Source organism: Lucilia sericata, unplaced genomic scaffold (genome assembly GCF_015586225.1).
Source record: "Lucilia sericata isolate MDLA Ls3-8-SP2 unplaced genomic scaffold, ASM1558622v1 Contig001728F_arrow, whole genome shotgun sequence".
NCBI lineage: Eukaryota > Metazoa > Arthropoda > Insecta > Diptera > Calliphoridae > Lucilia > Lucilia sericata.
The window spans coordinates 26444-40480 of NW_023995633.1; the positions used below are offsets into that span (position 1 = coordinate 26444).

Here is a 14037-nt window from a genome sequence, read left to right on the forward strand (position 1 = left end):
GTTCTAGTTCAGTTCTAGTTCAGTTCTAGTTCAGTTCTAGTTCAGTTCTAGTTCAGTTCTAGTTCAGTTCTAGTTCAGTTCTAGTTCAGTTCTAGTTCAGTTCTAGTTCAGTTCTAGTTCAGTTCTAGTTCAGTTCTAGTTCAGTTCTAGTTCAGTTCTAGTTCAGTTCTATTCTAGTTCTAGTTCAGTTCTAGTTCAGTTCTAGTTCAGTTCCAGTTCAGTTCTAGTTCAGTTCTAGTTCAGTTCTAGAACAATCGGTGGTTCTTTTGAAACCCCGATTGTGATTCTCTTTTGACAATGTAGTTCAAAGCCCCAAACTGGAATTTTCTTAATCTTTTACAATTTTTATATGACAATTTTATAAAACATTTAAAAATTTTATAACAATAAAAAATTTGAAAGATCTTTGTGAATTAAATAATAAAATGTCCAGCGAAAATCATGAAGAGCCAGAAGAATTGGAAGATAAAGGTTTATGGAGAGACTTGACAGCGTTTTGGATACTTGGTCTTTGTAATAATTATGGTTACACGGTTATGTTAAGTGCCGCTCATGATATTATAGGACAATTTCATGAGGAGGTAAGACAAGTATTAACAATTCAGGGATTTCTATTAAATGGATTCTTTTTAGCACATAACCCGCTTTGCAAATAACACCGAAACCAAAGCTGTAAGAGATTGCCAGTATATCTCTACGGGAGCTATATTATTGGCGGATATTTTGCCTACCTTGTTTTTCAAAATAATTTTACCTTTCCTGCCTTATTGGTTAAAGTGGGTGAATAATTTTTAATTAAACTAGGAATACAATTAATCCTTAAAACTATTCCACAAAGTTTTTATATTATTTCAGCTGTAGTCTTCTCCGCTGCTGGGTTTCTTTTTGTGGGTTTTGCCAAAACCGAATGGTTGGCAATTTTGGGCATAGCTATAACCTCGGCTAGTGGGGGTATAGGAGAAGCGAAATTTGTATCATATTCCTCACAGTTTAATAAGTGAGTTTTCTTTATGGCAAATAATAATCCATTAAACAATTTAAATAACAAAACATTTCAGAAATGTGGTATCCACTTGGTCCTCTGGTACTGGAGCTGCCGGTGTTATAGGCTCCCTTTCCTATGCCACTTTAAGATCGTTTCACATTAGTAATCGTGATACCATGCTGATTATGTTAATCTTTCCCTTGCTGGAGGCCTTATCTTTTTGGTTACTTTTGAGGTCACCGAAACAAAAGTTAAGGGTAGTATATTCCAAAGAAATACTTTTGCATCAATTGGAGGAGTTTAGTCAAAAGTTAAGCTATGCCAAGGAACTGCTCAAATATATGGTACCTTTGGTTTTAGTGTATTTCTTTGAATACTTTATAAATCAGGGTTTGGTATGTTAACTCCTCATATTATATTCTAATAGAAATCAATATCTTGTTTTTCTTTTCTAGTATGAATTGGTTTACTTCGAAAATAGTTTTTTGGAGCGACCCTCCCAATATCGTTGGCTTAATGTGGACTATCAGCTGGGTGTATTTGTAGCTAGATCATCGGTTAATATAGTGCATTTTAAGAAGACCTGGTTAATGGCTGTTCTGCAATTTATTAATGTTTTGTATTTCTTGGCAGAAGCCATTTTTCCTTTCACACCTCTCATCTGGTTTACTTTTGCGATTGTATTCTGGGAGGGTCTGCTGGGTGGCGGGGCCTATGTTAATACTTTCTATAGAATGTCTCATGAAATTCCAATGCAAAGAAGAAAATTTGCCTTGTCTATTGTTATACAATCGGATTCTATAGGTATTACATCGGCTGCTCTATTGGCCATACCTGTGCATAATGCTATATGTGACTTGCCCGTGATGAAGAGGATGATAAAATGGTAGTCAATATATCAGTTAGATTTTTTGTTAGAATTTAAGTTGATTTTAAATAAATGAAATTGTTTATCAAAAATCAAGTTTTTAATCATTCAGTTCTTGTTCAGTTCTAGTTTAGTTCTAGTTCAGTTCTAGTTCAGTTCTAGTTCAGTTCTAGTTCAGTTCTAGTTCAGTTCTAGTTCAGTTTCTAGTTCAGTTCTAGTTCAGCTCTAGTTCAGTTCTAGTTCAGTTCTAGTTCAGTTCTAGTTCAGTTCTAGTTCAGTTCTAGTTCAGTTCTAGTTCAGTTCTAGTTCAGTTCTAGTTCAGTTCTAGTTCAGTTTCTAGTTCAGTTCTAGTTCAGTTCTAGTTCAGTTCTAGTTCAGTTCTAGTTCAGTTCTAGTTCAGTTCTAGTTCTAGTTCAGTTCTAGTTCAGTTCTAGTTCAGTTCTAGTTCAGTTCTAGTTCAGTTCTAGTTCAGTTCTAGTTCAGTTCTAGTTCAGTTCTAGTTCAGTTCTAGTTCAGTTCTAGTTCAGTTCTAGTTCAGTTCTAGTTCAGTTCTAGTTCAGTTCTAGTTCAGTTCTAGTTCAGTTCTAGTTCAGTTCTAGTTCAGTTCTAGTTCAGTTCTAGTTCAGTTCTAGTTCAGTTCTAGTTCAGTTCTAGTTCAGTTCTAGTTCAGTTCTAGTTCAGTTCTAGTTCAGTTCCAGTTCAGTTCTAGTTCATAAATATCTTTCGCCCTTTCTTAAAAATAAAGTACTTCTTCATTCCTATTTTATTCCTCCCATCACCAAGGAAATTCTCTCCCTTCTTATACAAATTTATAAGAAAAACAATAACTTTGCTAAACCAACCCCCTGCCCCAGTTCCCGATTCTATAAATAAGACAATAAAACGTTAAAGAAAGCGCAACAAACTCAAGAAAATTTCTCCTTTATTACTTTTAGGGCGCACCTGTAAAAATATTATACTAAGTTATTTATCTTAATTGACACTTAATATACTTTATAATTAGACAACAGCTGTAAATATAGGAAAACGAACTTTTTGTTGAATAAAAATTTTTAAATAAAAACATAATTCAATCATTTTTAACACAGTATTCTAGATTTTAATTCCATAGACGAGGTCTGTGAATTGCATACACAGCAAAAAGAAGTTCGAAAGAATAGTCAAAATTTAAAACCGAAAATGTTTCTCAAAGCGTGGATATTCGTATATATAATTTGTTGGGGTTTAGGGAATATCCCGGCAAAGGATATTTCTGATACAAGACCAAATATAGTGTTAATAATGACAGATGATATGGTGAATATAAAAAAATATAGTGAACATTTTTTTAAATAAAAAGGTGTAAAGATTAAGTCTTAAAGGATGCACGAAGTGATTAAACTCTTTAAAGTTCTTAAGACAACGACAACAATTCTTCAGCCCTCGTTTAATATATATTCGAAATCTTTGTAATTTTTTATTTACGTCTTAATTGTTAAGTAATTGATATCACACGATGTTCATAATACTGCAAATAATTTTAGTTGCGTCTTTTATCTCTAAATAGTGCCATAAAGGTTTAGAAGAAACACAATATTTTGAGGAAATAAAAACTAGATAAAGAAATGGCTTGGATTGTAAAATTGTATTTGACAACTTCTAAATGTTCTTTAATATTGAGATGGTAGGGATCATAATATCATGAGGAAATATAATCTCTTCCAAGTTCTGTTGTGATTTTGACCAACACGATTCTTTCAGATCCAGTCCTTGTTTTGTTCTAGTTCAGCTCTAGGTTCAGTTATAGTTCAGTTCTAGTTCAGTTCTAGTTCAGTTCTAGTTCAGTTCTAGTTCAGTTCTAGTTCAGTTCTAGTTCAGTTCTAGTTCAGTTCTAGTTCAGTTCTAGTTCAGTTCCAGTTCAGTTCTAGTTCAGTTCTAGTTCAGTTCTAGTTCAGTTCTAGTTCAGTTCTAGTTCAGTTAGTTCTAGTTCAGTTCTAGTTCAGTTCTAGTTCAGTTCTAGTTCAGTTCTAGTTCAGTTCTAGTTCAGTTCTAGTTCAGTTCTAGTTCAGTTTTAGTTCAGTTCTAGTTCAGTTCATTCAGTTCTAGTTCAGTTCTAGTTCAGTTCTAGTTCATTCTAGTTCAGTTCTAGTTCAGTTCTAGTTCAGTTCTAGTTCAGTTCTAGTTCTTTCTAGTTCAGTTTAGTTCAGTTCTAGTTCAGTTCTAGTTCAGTTCTAGTTCAGTTCTAGTTCAGTTCTAGTTCAGTTCTAGTTCAGTTCTAGTTAAGTTCTAGTTCAGTTCTAGTTCAGTTCTAGTTCAGTTCTAGTTCAGTTCTAGTTCAGTTTTAGTTCAGTTCTAGTTCAGTTCTAATTCAGTTCTAGTTCAGTTCTAGTTCAGTTCTAGTTCATTTCTAGTTCAGTTCTAGTTCAGTTCTAGTTCAGTTCTAGTTCAGTTCTAGTTCAGTTCTAGTTCAGTTCTAGTTCAGTTCTAGTTCAGTTCTAGTTCAGTTCTAGTTAAGTTCTAGTTCAGTTCTAGTTCAGTTCTAGTTCAGTTCTAGTTCAGTTCTAGTTCAGTTCTAGTTCAGTTCTAGTTCAGTTCTAGTTCAGTTCTAGTTCAGTTCTAGTTCAGTTCTAGTTCAGTTCTAGTTCAGTTCTAGTTCAGTTCTAGTTCAGTTCTAGTTCAGTTCTAGTTCAGTTCTAGTTCAGTTCTAGTTCAGTTCTAGTTCAGTTCTAGTTCAGTTCTAGTTCAGTTCTAGTTCAGTTCTAGTTCAGTTCTAGTTCAGTTCTAGTTCAGTTCTAGTTCAGTTTTAGTTCAGTTCTAGTTCAGTTCTAGTTCAGTTCTAGTTCAGTTCTAGTTCAGTTCTAGTTCAGTTCTAGTTCAGTTTTAGTTCAGTTCTAGTTCAGTTCTAGCTCAGTTCTAGTTCAGTTATAGTTCAGTTCTAGTTCAGTTCTAGTTCAGTTCTAGTTTAGTTCTAGTTCAGTTCTAGTTCAGTTCTATTCTTAATACCTTGAATTTATTTGAACAGGGTTTTGATGACACCAGTTTTCGTGGAGGTAAAGAATTTCTGACACCCAACATTGATGCCTTAGCCTATCATGGAAAAATTTTGAATCGTTTGTATACACCACCCATGTGTACACCCTCCAGAGCGGCTCTAATGACAGGACTTTATCCCATACGCACAGGTTCGTATGTTTAAAATGCATTAAATTTTATTAAAAGATTTCACAAAATTTTGATTTCTATAGGAACCCAACATTACGTTATACTCAATGAGGATCCCTGGGGTATTTTAGATAATATCACTAGCATGGCTGAAATCTTTCAGGCGGAAGGTTATTCAACAAATCTGGTGGGTAAGTGGCATTTAGGGATGGGACGCAAAGAATTTACACCCACCTATAAGGGATTTGATACTCATTATGGATATTGGGGAGCTTACATAGACTATTTCCGCATGAGATCTCAAATGCCGGTAAGTTGAGAGAATTCAATATCTGAAAAACTTTCTGAAACTAATAAGTTATATAATTTTAGAGCAATTATAGTTTGGGTTATGATTTTCGCCGTAATATGGAGTTGGAATGTCCCCCAGAGGGCAGCTATGTTACCGATCTTTTTACCCGTGAAGCGGAAAGTATTATATTGAAGAATAAAGGACAACCTTTATTATTAGTGGTCAATCATTTGGCTATGCATACAGCCAACGATGATGAACCTTTACAGGCGCCACAAGATGAAATTAAGAAGTTTGACTATATACCAGATATCAGGAGAAGAACATATGCCGGTAAGTGAAACCTATAGGCAAAGAGAGAGTAATATTTATAGAACATTTTTCATTTATTTAGCCATGGCCTCTAAACTGGATGAAAGTGTGGGCAGAATTGTCAAGGCCTTGGATAAAACAAATCAATTGAAGAATTCTATTATTATATTTTATTCCGATAACGGAGCACCTTCTGTGGGATTATTTAGTAATACTGGATCTAATTGGCCTTTAAGAGGGGTAATTCTTTAGAATTACTACAAAATAAACAAAAATACTCAATATTTGTAATTTTAAAGCAAAAAAATTCTCCCTGGGAGGGTGGCATACGTGTAACAGGAGCTATCTGGAGTCCCTTACTGAAAAACAAGGGCTCTATATATCAACCACCCATTTACGTGGGCGATTTTATGCCTACTTTAGCTGCTGCTGCCAAAATTACCTTGGACACTTGGCAACTACAACTGGACGGCTTAAATCACTGGCCCGATTTGGTAACCTCCAAAACGAACACTCTCACAAGCTCCAATAGTGATAGGGAAATTGTGCACATGCTGGATGATATATATCAAGTGAAATCCTTTATGAAAGGACAGTACAAATATATTAATGGCACAACGATAGAAGGACAATATGATCATGTTTTATTACAAAGAAATCCCAATATTACCGATCCCCGAGAAGCTTACTATGCCAATGTAATACAAAATTCTTTAGTTTCATCAGCTGTAGCAAAATTCGACGAATACCCTTTAAGTGCCTCAAAAATTCAAAGTCTTCGAACTCAAGCTGAACTAGAATGTAATCTACAATTGAAGTCACCTTGTAATCCTTTGCAAGAAGAATGTCTTTTCAATATTTGGCAAGATCCTTGCGAACAAAATAATTTGGCAAGAAATCCGGAATATCAAGACAAATTAAATGAAATGAAACAGAGATTGGAAGAGTTAAGACAGTTGGCCATAACACCGCGTGTAGGTGGCAGTCAAATTAATAATGATCCTTCGAGACATGACTGTACTTGGGTGAATTATTTGCAAGAACCAATAACAAATTGTAAGTGATATTATTGGGAGTTTTAGAAGTTTAGAAAGAAACTAATTAATATAACACTTTATTTTTAGATATTTTGGATTGCGATTACAATTCGCCACCTTGCAAGGTGGGAATATAAAATTTGGGAGCATTTGGATTCTAGTACAAAACAAAATCAAAATGCAAGAAATTTTGGGTGTTCTGAGATACGAATGAAAATAAATAAAATTGTAAACAAAATTGTAAGGGTTTTATTTAAAACATATGCAATCGCTTACTTTCAGTCCAGTTCTATCTAAATTCACTTCACGTTCAGTTCTAAGTTAGTTCTAGTTCAGTTCTAGTTCAGTTCTAGTTCAGTTCTAGTTCAGTTCTAGTTCAGTTCTAGTTCAGTTCTAGTTCAGTTCTAGTTTAGTTTTAGTTCAGTTCTAATTCAGTTCTAGTTCAGTTCTAGTTCAGTTCTAGTTCAGTTCTAGTTCAGTTCTAGTTCTGTTCTAGTTCTGTTCTAGTTCTGTTCTAGTTCTGTTCTAGATCTGTTCTAGTTCTGTTCTAGTTCTGTTCTAGTTCTGTTCTAGTACCGTTCTAGTTCTGTTCTAGTTCTGTTCTAGTTCTGTTCTAGTTTTGTTCTAGTTCTGTTCTAGTTTTGTTCTAGTTCTGTTCTAGTTCTGTTCTAGTTCTGTTCTAGTTCTGTTCTAGTTCTGTTCTAGTTCTGTTCTAGTTCTGTTCTAGTTCTGTTCTAGTTCTGTTCTAGTTCTGTTCTAGTTCTGTTCTAGTTCTGTTCTAGTTCTGTTCTAGTTCTGTTCTAGTTCTGTTCTAGTTCTGTTCTAGTTCTGTTCTAGTTCTGTTCTAGTTCTGTTCTAGTTCTGTTCTAGTTCTGTTCTAGTTCTGTTCTAGTTCTAGTTCAGTTCTAGTTCAGTTCTAGTTCTGTTCTAGTTCTGTTCTAGTTCTGTTCTAGTTCTGTTCTTGTTCTGTTCTTGTTATGTTCTAGTTCTGTTCTAGTTCTGTTCTAGTTCTGTTCTAGTTCTGTTCTAGTTCTGTTCTAGTTCTGTTCTAGTTCTGTTCTAGTTCTGTTCTAGCTCTGTTCTAGTTCATTTCTAGTTCAGTTCTAGTTCAGTTCTAGTTCAGTTCTAGTTTAGTTCTAGTTCAGTTATAGTTCAGTTCTAGTTCAGTTCTAGTTCAGTTCTAGTTCAGTTCTAGTTCAGTTCTAGTTCAGTTCTAGTTCAGTTCTAGTTCAGTTCTAGTTCAGTTCTAGTTCAGTTCTGGTTCAGTTCTAGTTCAGTTCTAGTTCAGTTCTAGTTCTGTTCTAGTTCAGTTCTAGTTCTGTTCTAGTTCTGTTCTAGTTCTGTTCTTGTTCTGTTCTTGTTCTGTTCTAGTTCTGTTCTAGTTCTGTTCTAGTTCTGTTCTAGCTCTGTTCTAGTTCATTTCTAGTTCAGTTCTAGTTCAGTTCTAGTTCAGTTCTAGTTTAGTTCTAGTTCAGTTATAGTTCAGTTCTAGTTCAGTTCTAGTTCAGTTCTAGTTCAGTTCTAGTTCAGTTCTAGTTCAGTTCTAGTTCAGTTCTAGTTCAGTTCTAGTTCAGTTCTAGTTCAGTTCTGGTTCAGTTCTAGTTCAGTTCTAGTTCAGTTCTAGTTCAGTTCTAGTTCAGTTCTAGTTCAGTTCTATTCAGTTCTAGTTCAGTTCTAGTTCAGTTCTAGTTCAGTTCTAGTTCAGTTCTAGTTCAGTTCTAGTTCAGTTTTAGTTCAGTTCTAGTTCAGTTCTAGTTCAGTTCTAGTTCAGTTCTAGTTCAGTTCTAGTTCAGTTCTAGTTCAGTTCTAGTTCAGTTCTAGTTCAGTTCTAGTTCAGTTCTGGTTCAGTTCTAGTTCAATTCTCGTTCAGTTCCAGTTCAGTTTTTGTTCAGTTCTGCTTCATTTTCTGTGAAATACGATTTTTCACTAAAAATTTCATTTTGACACTAAAAATTAAATTTTTTAAATAATTCAAATTTTCAAATTTTGCAAAAAATTTGTTTTCTCATTCAAAATACGATTTTTAGCTAAAAATTTTATTTTTCACTAAAATTTATTTTTTCTCCTTAAAATCCTTTCTATGACTAAAAATACGAATTTTCACTAAAATTTCTTTAATTCCCAAAAATTTACGGTTTTTCACTAAACAATTTTTTACCTATAGGGATTTAGAATTTTAAACTCATGTCTTAACTACCTACTATTTATAGCTCTTAAACTCTCTTTATCTCTCCAATTTTCTGATTTAAAATTTTAAAAAACATTTGCCAAATATGTAAACAAAAAAATCAAAGTTAAAATTGAGCGGGAGATAAAAATGTTTTGTTGATCTCTTTTAACTACGATTAACTAACTACAAAAACCATAAAACGATTAACAATTGTGAGGCGGTAGTCATTCCTCAACGAGAATTTAAACCAAGAGTGCATTAACTAGGCAGTAAATTAATTTAATTATTTTTGTTTTAATAATTTAACAAAATAAAAGCAAAATAACGATAGTAATTGATAGTGAGTGATAAATAGAAACGAGGGTGCGTGTATAAGTTTATTATAAAGTGACGGAAATTTAGAGAAAAACAAATTTATTTAATTGTTATAAAATTAAAACCAAAAAAACCCATTTTTAATGTATTATTAGATTTTCTATTAGAAAAAAAATCGATATTTAAACAATAGTATTGTTTGAATTAAATTTAATTGTTAAATTTTGTTTAGAAAAACAAAATTTATTTAAAAAGATATTATCGGTGTTTTTTTTTATAAAATTTCCATAAAATTTTGTTAAAAATAAAATTTTAAATTGTGTATTTAATAAATATTTATCATGAGCAAACCCATAGCCAGACAGTTGTGGGAATTTATTTTTATAATAAAAATTTTGTTGTTTTAATCTTTAAATTTGTTTAAATCGGCAAAAAAAAAAACTTGTTACTTTAAAATCAAAAAATTCATTGACACTTTGAAAAGAAGAAATTTATCTACAACAATTATTGACTGTTATAGCAAACTTTTAGTATATATTTAAAAATAACAGCAATAACAAAAAAAAATCTTAAATATAAAATAAAATTTAATTACCATAACGTGAGATTTTCGTGTTTTATAATGAACTGATAACAACAAAAACAACTGCTAAATAACCTTTAAAATCTTTCCAATGTAAAATTTAAAACCAATACTTTTTAAGTTTAAAATTTACAGCAAATAAAAAAAATTTAACATAATTAAACATGAACGAAAAATTCAAATAAATTAAAGAAAACCTAAATTCTCTATAAAACAATAACTATACAAATTTATTAATTTTAACTTATTCAGGTTCGAAGGACCTATTTTTTAAAACCCTGAAATACTAACTCAAACCATAAATATTTCACTATTTTCTTAATTACCTTTAGATAATTTAAACAATATTACATTGTTGCTAATTATAGTTAACCGAAACGTTAAATAAGTTTTAAAATTTCATTAACTGTTTTTACCAAATATATGTATAGCTTCACTTAAAAATCAATTATTCATTAGCTAAAAATTAAATAATTTTCGTTTTTTGCCAAATCACTAAATTGTAGTAAAAATATGTATAAACTTTATTTAATAAATTATAAGCAATTTAGAGATTTTAATATAACTTTCCATAAATTAAACTTTTCTTTACAATAAAAACGTGCTAATTTTTTCTTTGTTTTTAGACGCCACCTGTAACCAGCTTTGATATTTTAATTTGTTTTTAAAGGTTCAATGTTTTAAAAGAAATTATCAAATCTTCATTAAAAAACATGATGAGGCTTTATCAATTATTTGCCTTAATATTATTAATCACAAATGTGTGCCAAGCCTGGGATGGAAACACTAAACCAAATATTGTTATCATTATGGCAGATGATATGGTAAGTTCTTTTAAAGAAATGTTGAAATTGAAATCAAAATAGTCCTTCGAACTTAAAACGATTCAAAGTGAAAGTAAAGAGTATAATCCTACATCAATTACTTTAAGCTCGCAGGACCAGTTAAAGCTAATAAATTGAAAATTTAGAAACTCTTTCTGGTTCTACTTTAGTTCTAGTTCGGTTCTAGTTCAGTTCTAGTACAGTTCTAGTTCAGTTCTAGTTCAGTTCTAGTTCAGTTCTAGTTCAGTTCTAGTTCAGTTCTAGTTCAGTTCTAGTTCAGTTCTAGTTCAGTTCTAGTTCAGTTCTAGTTCAGTTCTAGTTCAGTTCTAGTTCAGTTCTAGTTCAGTTCTAGTTCAGTTCTAGTTCAGTTCTAGTTAGTTCTAGTTCAGTTCTAGTTCAGTTCTAGTTCAGTTCTAGTTCAGTTCTAGTTCAGTTCTAGTTCAGTTCTAGTTCAGTTCTAGTTCAGTTCTAGTTCAGTTCTAGTTCAGTTCTAGTTCAGTTCTAGTTCAGTTCTAGTTCAGTTCTAGTTCAGTTCTAGTTCAGTTCTAGTTCAGTTCTAGTTCAGTTCTAGTTCAGTTCTAGTTCAGTTCTAGTTCAGTTCTAGTTCAGTTCTAGTTCAGTTCTAGTTCAGTTCTAGTTCAGTTCTAGTTCAGTTCTAGTTCAGTTCTAGTTCAGTTCTAGTTCAGTTCTAGTTCAGTTCTAGTTCAGTTCTAGTTCATTTCTAGTTCAGTTCTAGTTCAGTTCTAGTTCAATTCTAGTTCAGTTCTAATCAAATGATTTACACTGCCATTTTTTATTCCAGGGCTTCGATGATGTTAGTTTCCGTGGTTCCAATGAGTTTCTCACACCCAACATAGATGCCTTGGCCTATAGTGGTGTAATTCTCAATAACTTATACACTCCCTCCATGTGTACACCATCCAGATCTGCTCTGTTGACAGGAAAATATCCCATTAACACAGGCATGCAACATTATGTCATAGTAAATGATCAGCCGTGGAGTTTACCTTTGAACGAGACCACAATGGCGGAAATATTTCGCAATAACGGCTACTATACCTCGCTAATAGGAAAATGGCATTTGGGCATGTCACGCAAGGCTTATACGCCCACTTTAAGAGGCTTCGATCAACATTATGGTTATTTAGGATCATATGTAGACTATTACGATCAAACTATGGAACAATTTGTAAGTGGAAAGATTATGATAAAGATGGTAGAGAAATTATTAAAAAAAAAATTAAATTCCAGGGTAAAAATTATTCAAGGGGTCATGATTTTCGTGACAATCTTAAGCCGGTACATGAAGGCAATGGTACTTATGTAACCGATTTATTAACTCGTGCTACTTTGAAGAGGATACGAAAACATAATTTCCAACAAAAACCTTTATTTTTGATATTAAGTCATTTAGCGCCTCATAGTGCCAATGATGATGTTCCTTTGCAGGCCCCCGCGGAGGAAATAGAGAAATTTGCTTATATAGAAAATTCTGATAGACGTATTTATGCAGCCATGATGTCAAAATTGGATGAAAGTGTGGGTCTAGTGGTTAAAGGTTTGGCAGAAAAGGGAGTTTTAAATAATACGATTTTGTTATTTCTATCCGATAATGGAGGACCCTCAGCGGGCATGCATGCTACTACGGCCTCAAATTATCCTTTTAGAGGGGTGAGTTGTTGAGAAATGTAACGTATTCCTTAATTCTTATCTACTTTTTTCCTTAATAGCAAAAAAACTCACCCTGGGAGGGAGGCATACGTTCGGCAGCGGTTATATGGTCCACCCAGTTGGACAAATTGGGCACTATTTGGCAACAACCGATTTACATAGCGGATTTATTACCCACTTTAGCAGCTGCTGCCAATATACCTCTAGATTTGGGGAAACTACAACTAGATGGTTTAAATTTATGGTCTGCTCTCAAATATGGCTATGAATCGGTGGAACGGGAAATTTTACACAATATAGATGATATTTTCCAATATGAGGTTTACACAAAAGGCAAATGGAAGTATATAAATGGCAGTACCCAAGAAGGTCTCTATGACAACTGGCTTTCACATCGTCCTGATCCTAATGATACCTCCCAAGTAGATCCTCGTTTGCCCATCTACGAAGAACTGGTAAAAAGTACTCCTGTATGGCAAGAGTTACACAAATTAACCTCTTCCGCTAATCACAATATCTCTAAACTACGTGATTCGGCTACCATACAATGTTTATATGATCATGCTACCGAGGGTATACCCTGTAATCCCTTACAATCGCCTTGTCTATTCGATTTAGATGCAGATCCTTGTGAACAACAGAATTTATATGAAAAATATGAAAATTCCTCGATATTAGCGGATATGTTAGAACGTATAGAGTATTTTAGAGAGAATGCTCATGCTATTAATAATAAACCGGCCGATTTGCGTTGTGATCCGGCTAAATTTGGTGGTGAATGGACTTGGTGGGAGGATATTATTGAGGGCAATGCTGCGCAGCACTTAGCAGGCATAAGTTTTGTTAAATTATTTACATTAACCAGTATTGTATTAGTTTTAAGTTGTAAATTAATGTTGTGAAAATAAATTAAGGTTTTAAATAATTTGTGTAATTTCACTATTCGAAAAATCCAACTACAGTTTGTAATTTAACGGCTATAAATGGGGTAATAAAGAATTCACCTCTTCGTCATAGTAGAGGTGAATATAAAGGGTTTGCGTCTAAGGTAAATTAACCTCAACAGAGTTGTATTAAAAAAGTAACGTTTAAAAAAGTAACGTTTAATTAAGTTTGAAATTAAAATTAAACTTATTTTTTATAGTAAAATGTTAAACTAAATTTTTAATAAATAAAATTAACTACTTTCTTAACAATATCAGCTTAAAGTAACTAAAGCTTTTTAATGTTAAATACATATTGATGAACTTTTTTAGCAAAAAGCTTTTTTTATTGGAAATTTATTGAGAACAACAATTGATTACATTTTAAAATTATACACTCTCACATTTTCAATTACAAAAGTATTTCACTCTAACACTCTGATAAGTAAGATTTATCACAAAACATGTTTTAATTAATTCCACAAAACAAGCAGCGAGAATCTTCTTGTCATTAAGGTAATTGTTGACTAAAAAACACATTTTAATTGAAATGTGTAACAATTGCTTTAACTAAACAGCTACTGCAAGTTAAAGTGTTCACATCTTCAGCAATTTCATAATGTATTTTTAAGTTATCAGTGTAAATTTTACCATTAAAAAAAATAAAAACTCAATTTGTGTTAAAATTAATGTAAGTTCAATGTCGGTATTGAAAAAATATATGTATATATTTTTTTTAAAGAAACGTCACTAGTTCTTTTTAGACATACTGGTTTTACTTTAATGCAAATTTGTCATTGTTTACTTAAACGTTCTTCTAATTTTACGCTTAATTTAATTTCAAACAATACCTGCTTTTAGACAGATGGAATTGTTTAAATAGAACCTCGCTTTTTTTTATAATTTTTTGTAAGAA

The 14037-nt window shown here is 32.4% G+C and overlaps 3 protein-coding genes across 5 annotated transcripts; all 3 read left to right on the top strand.

Annotated features, from left to right (window-relative positions):
- The first annotated feature begins 171 nt into the window (after positions 1–171).
- LOC119612535 (battenin-like) lies at positions 172–1875 on the top strand. Its single transcript, XM_037968344.1, has 5 exons — positions 172–581; positions 634–776; positions 839–997; positions 1059–1380; positions 1441–1875. The coding sequence occupies exons 1-5, from the start codon at positions 426–428 to the stop codon at positions 1873–1875; spliced, it is 1215 nt and encodes a 404-aa protein (XP_037824272.1). The 5' UTR covers positions 172–425.
- Positions 1876–2951: 1076 nt separating this feature from the next.
- Positions 2952–6873, top strand: LOC119612531 (arylsulfatase B). Its single transcript, XM_037968341.1, has 7 exons — positions 2952–3149; positions 4855–5014; positions 5078–5304; positions 5367–5619; positions 5681–5838; positions 5898–6654; positions 6723–6873. The coding sequence occupies exons 1-7, from the start codon at positions 3033–3035 to the stop codon at positions 6770–6772; spliced, it is 1722 nt and encodes a 573-aa protein (XP_037824269.1). The 5' UTR covers positions 2952–3032; the 3' UTR covers positions 6773–6873.
- A 2160-nt stretch (positions 6874–9033) lies between these two features.
- LOC119612530 (arylsulfatase B) lies at positions 9034–13132 on the top strand. Of its 3 annotated transcripts, none has more exons than XM_037968338.1 (5): positions 9034–9168; positions 10330–10527; positions 11330–11716; positions 11779–12198; positions 12258–13132. In XM_037968338.1, exons 2-5 carry the CDS (start codon positions 10417–10419, stop codon positions 13098–13100), a joined length of 1761 nt encoding a protein of 586 aa, XP_037824266.1. In that variant the 5' UTR covers positions 9034–9168; positions 10330–10416; the 3' UTR covers positions 13101–13132. The 3 variants fall into 3 exon arrangements, with proteins under 3 accessions (XP_037824266.1, XP_037824267.1, XP_037824268.1); XM_037968339.1 differs by having other exon boundaries at positions 9034–9145; XM_037968340.1 differs by lacking the exon at positions 9034–9168 and adding an exon at positions 9627–9796.
- The last annotated feature ends 905 nt before the right edge of the window (positions 13133–14037 follow it).

Coding starts and splice junctions, on each gene's coding strand:
- LOC119612535 (XM_037968344.1), top strand. CDS start 426: ATGTCCAGCGAAAATCATGAAGAGCCAGAAGAATTGGAAGATAAAGGT. Junction 582..633: donor TAGGACAATTTCATGAGGAG/GTAAGACAAGTA, acceptor GATTCTTTTTAG/CACATAACCCGCTTTGCAAA. Junction 1,381..1,440: donor ACTTTATAAATCAGGGTTTG/GTATGTTAACTC, acceptor TTTCTTTTCTAG/TATGAATTGGTTTACTTCGA.
- LOC119612531 (XM_037968341.1), top strand. CDS start 3,033: ATGTTTCTCAAAGCGTGGATATTCGTATATATAATTTGTTGGGGTTTA. Junction 5,305..5,366: donor GCATGAGATCTCAAATGCCG/GTAAGTTGAGAG, acceptor ATATAATTTTAG/AGCAATTATAGTTTGGGTTA. Junction 5,620..5,680: donor CAGGAGAAGAACATATGCCG/GTAAGTGAAACC, acceptor TCATTTATTTAG/CCATGGCCTCTAAACTGGAT.
- LOC119612530 (XM_037968338.1), top strand. CDS start 10,417: ATGATGAGGCTTTATCAATTATTTGCCTTAATATTATTAATCACAAAT. Junction 10,528..11,329: donor TCATTATGGCAGATGATATG/GTAAGTTCTTTT, acceptor TTTTTATTCCAG/GGCTTCGATGATGTTAGTTT. Junction 12,199..12,257: donor CAAATTATCCTTTTAGAGGG/GTGAGTTGTTGA, acceptor TTTCCTTAATAG/CAAAAAAACTCACCCTGGGA.